Source organism: Monoraphidium neglectum, assembly GCF_000611645.1.
Source record: "Monoraphidium neglectum strain SAG 48.87 unplaced genomic scaffold scaffold00550, whole genome shotgun sequence".
NCBI classification, from domain to species: domain Eukaryota; kingdom Viridiplantae; phylum Chlorophyta; class Chlorophyceae; order Sphaeropleales; family Selenastraceae; genus Monoraphidium; species Monoraphidium neglectum.
This window is the reverse complement of record NW_014013078.1, coordinates 8,351-19,377: the sequence shown is the minus strand read 5'-3', so window position 1 is coordinate 19,377 and position 11,027 is coordinate 8,351. Positions and strand designations below refer to the sequence as shown.

General features: G+C 64.2%; 2 protein-coding genes across 2 annotated transcripts in view; both read left to right on the top strand.

Annotated features, from left to right (window-relative positions):
- Positions 1–3,675: 3,675 nt before the first annotated feature.
- MNEG_4093 (hypothetical protein) lies at positions 3,676–5,411 on the top strand (the record flags this gene model as incomplete). The annotated part of the gene is made up of 2 exons (XM_014047430.1): positions 3,676–3,906; positions 4,104–5,411. The coding sequence occupies 2 exons, from the start codon at positions 3,676–3,678 to the stop codon at positions 5,409–5,411; spliced, it is 1,539 nt and encodes a 512-aa protein (XP_013902884.1).
- A 2,290-nt stretch (positions 5,412–7,701) lies between these two features.
- The window catches only part of MNEG_4092 (hypothetical protein), a gene marked incomplete at both ends in the record, with an annotated part of 4,742 nt that continues 1,416 nt past the window's right edge, over positions 7,702–11,027 (top strand). Inside the window, 7 exons of the mRNA XM_014047429.1 lie at positions 7,702–7,736; positions 8,122–8,256; positions 8,473–8,695; positions 8,924–9,061; positions 9,417–9,596; positions 9,897–10,397; positions 10,613–10,791. Of these exons, the coding sequence (XP_013902883.1) occupies positions 7,702–7,736; positions 8,122–8,256; positions 8,473–8,695; positions 8,924–9,061; positions 9,417–9,596; positions 9,897–10,397; positions 10,613–10,791 (1,391 nt within the window). The remainder of the gene's footprint in view (positions 7,737–8,121; positions 8,257–8,472; positions 8,696–8,923; positions 9,062–9,416; positions 9,597–9,896; positions 10,398–10,612; positions 10,792–11,027) is intronic.

The following is an 11,027-nucleotide window of genomic DNA, read 5'->3' as shown; positions in this document are numbered from 1 at the left end:
GGGGGGCATGGATATGTTGTTGGCTGCTGGTTTCGGCTTCAAAGTGGTGTGGGTGTGCGGTGAGACGGGACGGGGCGTTTAGAGGTGCCAGCCGCACGGCGTGGCACGGCACGCAGCGCCGCGCCTGCGCCCGCGCCTGCGTCTGTGTCTGCGCCTGCGGGCTAGGCCCGGGGGGCAGCGGCCGTGGCGGCCGCGGCAGCGCGTGAAGCGCCGTACGTGCTGACCAGCCTAAGAAAGCAGCCAGCCAGCTAGGCAGTCGACCGCAGCAGTCCAAGGATAGCTGTGGTGTCACAAGCAGGTGCCGCCGCGTGCGCACCCGATTGGTGGCGGAAACTGAGAGCCTGGATCGGAGGGGACGCCTGACCAGGAGGCGCGGCAGGCCGCCGCTGCGCTCGGGGGCAACACATGGGGACCAGTCGCGTACTTGGCGGGAGGTGGCCAAGAGAACACGCAGGCCACAGTGCGCTGTGCCGCCTGCGCGCATCTGGACTGCGGCTGCCAAAGCGCAACGTGCACCCCGCTCGCTGCACCACAGCGGCCCGTACACGCACAGCTGCACGGCGCGCACCGGGCAAGCGGCGACTTGGCAATCGCGCTCGAGGCGCCGCTGGCGCAGAGCGCCGTTGATGCAACCATAGATAGCTTTGGAAGAACTTCGTAAGGAAGAGCGAAAGAGAGATGCACACCAGGACCCAGCCTGGTTGGTGAACGATGCAGTGAAAGGCGCGAGGTTGTTCAACGCCTGCAAGGTACAACAAGAAGATTGTTTTTGAATGGTTCAGCAAGCGCATGAATGCTGTATGGGAACAGTCAGCAGCGACACACGAGTTGATGTCAGCACACAAAGGACCTGTGATCTCACCGCGTTCCAATTGAGACGTCCACCTGCTGTGCGCGTATGGCAATTGGGACGCTCGCGGAGTCTTGGTTGAAGGGTGCGAGCCCGGTGGGCGAATCCGTGACGGCGCAGCAACGCGCAATGCAAGTATGCGCCTGTTTGTGCGGTCCACCTGCTGCTTTCAGCTGCCATGCCCCAGCTGCCAATGCAGGCACCCAGCTGCCAATGTAGCTGCTGCAGGCAATAGCTGCGGCCAGCAGCATAGCACCCATCACACATGCCCATGTCATGATGCCGCCTGCCCCGGCACCGAATGCTGCGGTCTGTGCAGGCGCGCTGCATCACGGAAAAGTGGTCGTCTCGAACACGACCAACGACCTCCGCAGCGCCGACGCCAATGTCGTCCACATCCGGCGCGCGCCACCGCCTGCCCTCAGGGCAGCGCCCCTCCTGAGCTCGCACGTACCACGCAGTGCTGTGTCAGCGCCAATCGCCGAGCGGCCCGAAGCGGCCGCAGAGCTGCTGGTCCAAGGAATTGACCAGCCAGATTTGCAGCGCGCCATCTACGAGGATACTGTCGCCATCAGCCGGCAGCTGCTTGCGGCGTTGCCTGGTGCGCGTACGACGGGCCTGAGGGCCAAGCTGGAGGTGGTGACGCGCCAGAGCTGCCCCAGGTGGCACGCCGACACTGTGGGCGTTCGCTGCCTGTGCACATATTAGGGGCCGGGGACTTTCTACGTGCCCAACCGGTGCGCGCAACCGATGCGCGCATGTCTTGCAGGCAGGCGGGGAGGGCGGTGTATTGTCGCTTGGCCGGCTTGCCGGCTTGAACACCTCACCACCTGTGTACGACGTGTCTGCAGCCACACTTTGGATGTCCACACCCGGGCTGCGGTCCGCTGCCGCACGGCCGATCGTGCGTCGCAGGGCCGTCAAGCGGCGCTGGGGCCTAGACGGGGCGGTTTCCGTGCAGGCTGTTGATGAAGCGGCGGCCGAGCAGGCGGCTGCGTGGGACCTGCTGTACCTGAAGGGCAACGCGTTCCCCGGCCTCTACGGTGCGGGGACACGCGCCGGCAGCGTGGTTGCTTGCGGGGGCAGCCGAGGTCGAGGCGGCAGGGCTTGGAAGGTGGCCGCACCACATAATCCCTGGCCGGCACCAGCAGCAGTCTGAGGCAGGCTCCACGCGTGTGCCCACCACCCCGCATGCCGGCAGCTGCATCCGGCTCAGCACCACCGGGTGACCCACCCATGGTCGACTGTGCAACTGCACCCCTCCCCTGCCTTGACCGCCCTGTCTGTCTTGTCAGGCATGGGTGCCGTCCACAAGTCCCCCGAGGGCGCGTCCGAGGATTCGCCGCGTCTCCTGCTGACGGTCGATGACGCCCCCGCCTGCAGCTGCTGCCAGCACTGATACATGTGCACGCGCACGCCCTGCAGTGCGCACGCGCGTCGCCGTCTGCTGGACCCCTGCTAGCAGCTTGAGCGTTGCAAGTATCAAGATTTCAGCAAGTCTGAGTGTTGGTGTGCACACCGCACTCCCTTTCTTGGAGAGGGACCCCTGCCTCAACAACCACCATTACTGGCAGGCTGGTTCGCTTGCAGTTGCCAGGCCACATGTTGCAGGCAGCACTTGAGGGCGCTGAGAGCATGAATTGCTGTCTTTCTGTCATTCATTGATAGCGTTGGCAGCGGAGAACACTCTCGTGTTATCTCCACCTGTTGCGCACCCTGCCGCCGCCGCAAGGGCTGAGGCGTTTTCACTGAGAGAAGCATCTGCGCAACATTACAGTAGCATCCCGGATGTTTTCTATTGTTTCATGTGGATACATGCACAGTCTTTCAAGTGTTCATACTTACTCTTACACAGGGCATCAGCCTTCCTGCCAGGAATTGCCAGGAGGTGCACCTGGGAGAAAATCATGTATGGGGCCGCGGCATATGGGTCAGGGGCTGCGGCGCACCATTTCAGGGCCTTTGGCAGCTGGTACTGCCAGCCAAGTGAAGTTCACGCCATGAGGTTGAAGGTTCTTGCAGGGCACGTGCTTTGGGTGGCAGTGTGGCTTCTAGTCAGCTGCCCCTGGCACGATGTCATGCAATTCTTGGCTACTGCAGCAGGGCCCCCGACGACGTGTGCTCTCAGGGTCTCATGAGTCGTGTGCCCTGCCCGCTCTCGTTCTATTTGTCGCAACACTATTTGTCAATCTTGAACACTGTTTCCAGCCCCAGCATCACCCAAAACAGTGTGAAACCATTCATATCTTTCGAAGATACTTCCACCGTTTGGACCAATGAAGCCATTTATGGCCCTCCACACATTATAATTGCCATTTAGCTTCGTCCTCTAGCTTCTTCTCATCGCTTCAGGCCCCGCTGTGGCCGCCGGCTTGGCTACGTAGACGCCAGCACGCCACTGCAGCGGTATGGCAACAGCTATGCGCAGGTAGCCGAATAGCAAGAAGTTTCCCGAATCTATTGTTCAAGGGGCCGCGCTTGCCTCGGGGCAAGGCCAAGGGGCGATTTCCAGGCGGTGGTGCAAGGCTCAGCGCACGGGGTGAGCACGCATAGCGTATGGTCATTTTCATCGGGCCTGGGGCATCACAAACAACGGGTTTGGGAGCACCCCCGCGCTCTCCGGAATGCGGTGTTCTGCCTCCTCCGAGGATTGCACAAGTCCGCATTTTATCAAGTACCATGTTATACTTCATACGACATGTCGTGCCATCGCGCTGGCGTATCTTGGCTCAGCAGATATTGTTCTGATCTCAGAATCCCGGTCCGTTTGTCTGAATGGCACGCAATGCGTGCAACCACATCCCGCCGTGACAACTCAATCGCAGATGGTCCCCGCGCTGCGCCCGGCCAGCTTGCTGTCTCCACTGAGCCCCGCCTGTGTGTTTGACCTCGAGATCGACTGCGGCCGCGGCGGCGCCTCGGCCACCGCAGCGGGTGCATCCAGCTGCCTCAGCCAACACGTGGACGGGGCCACCGGCGCCGTAGAGGCGCTGCAGGCGCTCTGCTACCACAACGACGCCGGCGATGACAGCGCCACGGCTGCGTTTGCACGCAAGGTGGATGGGACGATCGAAAGGCGCTGGGCGCCCGCGCTGCCAACTCGTCGACCTATTAATCATCCGGCACCGAAATTGTTGCTCCTGAGGCGCACATCCACTGTTTGCAGCCCGCGTAGGCTGACAAATGGCAAATTGGAGACGGCGAAAAACTTGATTTCTTACACCCCTCCCTTGCCCTGTCCTTTGATTCGCAGTTGTCCCTGGAGCTGCTGCGCCTTCGCGCCGCCTACCTGGTCCCCCCCTCCTCCCTTGGGGCCCCCGACAGCGACGGCGCCGCCCCCCTCGGCGCCGGCGGCTACTCCTCCGACGGCTACGGCGCCAGCGGCGGCAGCCGCGGCAGCAGCCGCAGCGCCAGCCCGTGCAGCAGCTGCTGCGGCGGGTCGCCCCGCGCGCCGGCGGCGCCCGCGGGCGGCGGCGGGCCGGTGGATGTGGAGGGTGTCGCACGGGAGCTGGGGGCGGCCGGCTACCTCGTGCACGTCCAGGACGAGGCGCCGCGAGAGCGGCGGCCCCGGGACGCGCGCCGCTGCCTGCAGCAGCTGCGCCACAGGTTCATCCTGTGCCTGGGGGCGCGCGGGCGGGGCAGCCACAGCCCCCCCAGCGGCGGTGGTGGCGGCGGCTGCAATGATGGTGATGTCGATGGTGGCAGTGGTGTTGATGTTGATGGTGGGGGCGAGCCCTCGTACCTCCCAGAGCCCCTGGTGGTGGAGCCCTGCCTCAGGGAGCAGTTTGTGATCGCGCACCCGACGCCGGCCTACACGGCGCTGCTCGAGGCCGCGCCGCTGTGCTTCGTCGGGCCGGCCTCGCGGCTGGACGCCGCCGTGGACGTGCTCTGCCGCGAGATGGCGGCAGCGTTCAGGGAGCGCGGGCTGGCGGTGCCGCCGTGGCGCACCAAGGCCGCGATGCTGTCAAAGTGGGCGCCGCAGCAGGTGGCGGCGCTCGCGGCGAAGGCCTGCAAAGCCGGCCCGCGCGGCGTCGCAAAGCCGGCGGCCGCGGCTGCCGCAGCCTCGCCGGTGGCGGCCGCTGTGCGATTGGCTCCGTCCGACCCGCTTCCCTCGGCGGCGGCGGCGGCGGCGCCGGCGCTCTGTGCTGCGGCGTGTGCGGCACAGGCAACGCCGCCGGCGCTGGCGGAGCAACCCGACGGTGCGCCAGGTCCGCATGAGGCGTCGGCGACTGGGGAGCCGCTGGTTGGCCGCAACGCGACCGCTGAAGCGCAGGGGCGTGCGACTGCAGGCCAGAAGGCGCGATCGCTCCTCGCCATGGCCCTCCGGGGGTCTGGCGGCACGGCCTGGGGCAGCTCCGCGCCTGGCAGCTCCGCTGGCGGCGCGGCCTCTGACGGCGGCGGCGGCACGCGGTCGCCGCGGGGCGGCTCGCCGCAGGGCACGGCGGCGGCGGCGCCGGCTGCGATCAGGACTGTGCCCAATGAGGCGGGTTGGGGGTGCATCACGACGGTCCGCTGGGGCGCGCTGCACAGCCAAGCGGCACCAGGGCACGCCCACGGCTGACAGTGGCGGTCGTGGGTGCCGCGAGGTTAACACCGCGCCAACTGGCAGCTGTGGGGCACCTGCATCGGCAAGACGAGCGCCTCCAAGGACGGCTGCGTGTCGCCCGTGCGAGCCTTTCGCGCATCAACAAGACAAGTCACACACACACACACACACACACACACACACACACACACACACACACGGCGGCCGTTCACCACCCACACTAGCCCTTATGGAATGCAGTGCGTTCGAAGGCATGCATGCCTCTCAGTTTCAGCGGATTGCAGGACTGAGTTCTTTGGAATGCCGGCGGTCCGGGCCGCAGAGGTTGGTCGTGGCGCGCGCATTCTTGCAAATGCTGCGAGAGCAGCTGCTGCGGTTTTCCATTCGGGCTGCCGAGGGTGCACAAGGGTCCTCGCCAATGAGAATTGCACTTGCAAGGCATCAAGGCGCGCTACTGCACACACTTGCGCCGGCGACCAGCCGGGTGGGCGCGTGCTGCGGCCAGCGGTGGCACCTGAGTGCGCTCCAGACGGCCCGAGGAACGCGGGCCTGTGGCAAAGAAGGGCTGCTGCACGGACGCCTGGGCATGGGGCTTCAGGATGCACACACAGCAACGCAAGCTGCTTCGTGGCCGTTTTGACCAGGCCACTGAGCGCGCATGCTTGCGCACCCTTTGCCGTGCCCGCGCCAGGCCGCATGGTATCATGCTTCACTCCACGCACACCCACACAAGCGTTATATAGGTCACGCATGTTGAGCAGACGGATGCACCGATGATTCGGCCTGGACGTCGATATGGCGATTAACCATGGCTTCCATCACCCCGCGCGCTTGAGCACAGGCACGCACGCAGGGCTTATTGTTTGACACCGCCCGCTTGGCTGGTGATCGCTCTCACGTCGCTGTGTTGGGGCCTGTGCCCGCCCCGCCTTCGCCCCTGTGGGCAGCGGGGCCAGTGCGCAGGGGGGCGCCCCCTGCCGGGATGCTCGCAATCATGAAGCAGGGATGGCGCCAACGGTGCGGCCTTGCGCAGCCGCAGTTTTGACGCTGGTGATGTCACCACCTGGTGCCTTGATGGGCGCGCGCCGCCCTCCTGACTTGGCGCGCTTGAGCGCCGCCCTCTCTTGACGGACGCGAGGGCCGCGGTTTTTGCGCCCGCTGCGGCGAATTCGTTTGGCCTGGCGCTGCACCCAGGTGGGCTTTCGGAGCAAGGCATTGTGGTTGCCTTGGTTTTCTCCATCAGCTCACCCACGTGCTTGTTATCGTATCGCCAGAACGGCGATTCGCCTGTTGACCGCCACCACAGTGGCGACCACGCAGGCCGCCTTACTGGGTGGCGAGCTGCACCAGCGCGCTCGCGAGCAGGTTCGGCAATGCCGCCCCTTTTTTGACCGCGATTTTCTTCACTTGATTGGACCAAACCCGCCTGATCGGGCCCTAGCCCAGGCGACTCAGCGGCTGTTCAGCCTTGCCCGCCCACGCCCCGCTAAAATGTCAGCCACACGGCAAAACACAGCATTGCCCTGCTTTGCCACTTCTGCCCTCTGGCGCGCCAGCGCCAGTTTTGACGCCCTGCATGCCCCAGTTTTGTCCCAACCAGGCCGGTGCAGCACTTGATACCCCGCTTTCTTTGTTTGTGCGGGAATGCGTAAAAAAGTTCACCTCAATGAGAACATCAGCTTCAGCTCCAGGACTGTGGTGGTGTGGGGGATGGCAGGGAAAAGCACACCAGGGGAGGCACGAAACCAGGACTGCCATTGTAGGGTGCCTGAAAGACAACATTACAAGCTGGAGTGTCGCGTTGGATGGGCAAACACAGTTGCCAGCAGCTGGAGGCTCCTCAGGTGTGCCAGCCATGCCGGCATGCCGCGGCATGCCTTTATCGGTCACCACCATGGCGGCCAGGAAGCGCGATGGCGGAAGTAGTCATCGTCCCGTGAGAGCAACGGCGCGGATGAAACAACATCAATATCCAATGCAATTGCACACGAGTGCTTTCGGATATCAACGACTGCACGCAGCCTATCACCCGTCACGTCTCGAGCCCCGGGTGCCCAGCCCGCCAGCCGTGGCGGTGTATTAATACGTGTCTGCACCTGAAACGTTCAATTATGTTATTCAAATGTTTGTGATACGCTCACACCCGCAACGCTTGATCTGCGGTTTCGGTGCACGCCACCCCTGCGTACCACAATCAAGTTTCGACGCGGAACATAATCACAAGAACACATTCACACGACATCGTCAGAAGCCATGAAGCGGGTGGCTTCAACACTCTTTTTTATCGGACTCGCCTGTGTCGCAAATGCCAGACAAGCGGCTCCTCCTGAGCGCCTATCGGTGAGCGCGAGGACTCCATACGGTAACCCTGCAAATAACGTATACTGTCACAGCACACCGTCACCCCCAGCCACCACTGTTGGGTGTTGCAACCTCGGGTCGAGGCCGCCGCTTGGATGCTGCGCCTCTGCTCAGCCCATGACCGTGGGCCTCAGCCCGTGTGAATTGCCCGTGGATTTGAGACATCATTGAAACGCCTTCCCTACCTCACCCATTCTTACCAACTGGATCGCAGAGGGAGGTGCCCGCTGACAGCTACCGCGCCCAGTATGGTGGGTAACCGCCCAGCAGCGCCCCCCACCCCACATGCGTGACATGCACACGGTTGCACTTATCCTGCGCAACCCGCGCCTCTCCTCACCTTGCTGCACTACCCCTGCCCAAGCTCAGGCTATGTGCTGTGCACCGCCGACGCGGTCGTGCACCCCGCTAGCACCACGGAGACCGCCGAAGCCATCAAAACCTACGCTGCGCTGGCTGACAAGCAGGGGAAGGCCCTGAAAATCCGCATGTCTCGCAAGTGAGCACACTACAGCGTCCCAGGCTCCTCAGGCTGCGCCGGATAGGCCGTGGCGCGACATTTGGCAGCGCCGACGCCTGCCACGCTGTGTTGAGTCCCTGCACGGCTTCCAATCACCACGCATATCACCCTCTGCCACTTTTCGACCACCGACCTGCTGCCTCCCAACTCAACGGACTGATTGCACACCCCTCTGCCCCCTCTCTCCCTCCGCAGCCTCTTCCACAGCAGCGCGGCTTTCCCCTGCCCCAACCAGGAGGTTGCGATGCCCGCAGCCGTCGACAAGCCGGCGGGCGGCGTGCTCTCCCTCGCGCTCCTGAACGACCGGCTCAACACTGTGCTGGCGGTCGACCCCGCCAAGCACCAGATGAGGGTGGGGGCCGGTATGGACATGAAGGCCCTGTTCCTCGCGGCTACCGCCAACAAGATGAGCGTGCAGGTGCGTGAGAGGGGGCCGGTCTGGCCCGGGCAGTGTGAGTGTGCTGCATGAAGCAGGACACGCCTTTGCGCTCTGCCCCAACGGCTGCTGTGTGTTCGTCGATGCCACCAGGCATCCCAACACTTCTAAAATCTTAGTGGAGTTCCAGCAAAGTGATTGCGACATTGGTGGCTTTCCCACACACCCGCATGCACACCCCTGCCACGTCATAACACCACCCGGCCGCAGCTGATGACGCTGCCCTTCTTCTCGGGCCTCACCCTGGGCGGCATCCTGGCCACGGCCTCCCACGGCACCGGCGACAGGGTGGCCTCCGCCCTGGTGGACATGGTGGTGGAGGCCGTCTGGGTCGACGCGGCCGGCACGGTGGGGGCGATTGCGCGGCGGGCGGGCAAGCGTCCGCACGGCTGTCCCGGGCTGCGGGGCGATGTCAGGCGTGGCCGGGTTCGTGCAGCGGCGGCGCTGTCTGTGTGCTTGTCAAAGGTGGCCGGCCACCTCCGACACTGCTGCTTGTGATGAGGGATCCCAGACGGCCTTTATCAAGGCGCCCAGCAGCGTGCGCAGCAGAACAAGTCACCCCTCATCTTGACACTTTCAGCCTGCGGGCCAAGCTTCCAAAACTCCAAACTTGATCTCACGCTTTATGATTGCAATTCTCACCCTCACTACGTATGTACACTCCCTTTACCCCTCACCCCTGCGACCCATCCGGTTCCTCCAGGTGCACCGCTCCACGCGCGCCACCCCCGAGACCTTCAAGGCCCTCAACGGCGGCCTGGGCCTGCTGGGCGCCGTCACAGAGATCGTGCTGCAGCTGACGCCCACCACCAACACGCAGCTAAAGACGCTGATCAACCAGCCAGACGACAACATCTACGAGGTCATAGAGTCGCTGCTCAAGGTGAGGGGTTTGGGCGGAGCCCAAGGGCTCAAGAGCTGAGGAGTCAGTGTGACATGCATGTGGCTTGCGCAAGGGGCCGCTTTGGAGTGAACTCAGGGGAACCGGCAAGTCTGCAGGGCTGGCAAGTTGAGTCTCAGGCATGGCCAGGCAGGCTTGACCCGGCGGGCTGCCGGCCTGCCCAGCAGCCTCGTGCGCCCTGCGAAACCCAACACAGAGCCTTGCACCCATGCCGGTCGCCAGTCCAACCCTCTTCTCAACACACACACGTCCACCTTTCCCACCCACCCCAACCCCATCCAGACCACGCCCCACATCCTCATCTTCTGGCGCCCCGACATGAAGCGCTTCTCCGCCTTCCTCACCTCCATCGCGCCCCCCGACGCTGACGTCACCCCCGACGCCGTCATGTCGCTGCTGCCCGACACCAGCATGATGTTCGACATGTCCTCCGGCTTCAAGGCCTGGCAGGCCGACATCTACGACAAGGACCCCATGCGCACCCTGTTCTGCACGTTCCCGCCCCCGGTGTCGCTGGTGCAGCAGCTGACGGTCAAGCGCGCGTGGGCGCGCAGGGGCGGGCGCTTCGGGGAGGACCTGCTGGATGTGGTGGGCCCCACCAACCAGATGCAGGCGGCCGAGTGCGACGACCACTGCCTGTGGAACGGGCAGCAGTTCAAGGGCACCGCGCAGGACGCCGAGTTCACGATCGACTGGGACGGGTTCAGGCCTTGGGTCGAGGACGTCAAGGCGATCTTTTACAAGGACCTCTGGCGCAACGGCACGCGCTCCGACCGCTGCCAGGTGGGGCGCGCTCCGTTGTTCGTGGGCGCGCGTTCAGGGGTCCAGGGTTTGGGGCCTCGTGCATTGTGATTCTGGGCAGGGGCCGTCGCAGGGTGTGCGCGCTGTCTGTCCAAAGATGCTTGAGGTAGGGCTGCGGCACATGATAAGGTTTGCCGCCGCACCCCAGACATTCCCTCGATTTTCACATCCTCGGTGGGCGCGACCCCCCTCGCCAGGGTGCCGGCTACCTCTGGCTGCGCTTCGGCCGCGGGACAGACGACTACATCGCCACCACCCAGGGCATGAAGCGCCCCGTGTACCTTCAGTCCACCTGGCTGCGCAACACAGAGGCGTGGCAGTACCCCCTGCGCTACGGCTACGTGCCAGAGCTGATAGAGCACATGACCCTGTGCAAGTGAGCGGACACGAACCGGTTCCGTTGTTCTGCTTGGGCCTGTTTTTAAGAACGCCCAATCGAGCAAGATGTGCATGTTGAGGAGACAAAATGTGCCCCCTGGATGAGCTGACATGGGGTATGGCAGGCAGGGCAGTGCGCTTCTGGCACATAGGGCCGCATTGGATTGGCAGTTGGCGCTTCTGACACGTGCCGTCTCACGTGCTTCCACCTTCCCCTCCCCCCCCCCCCCCCCC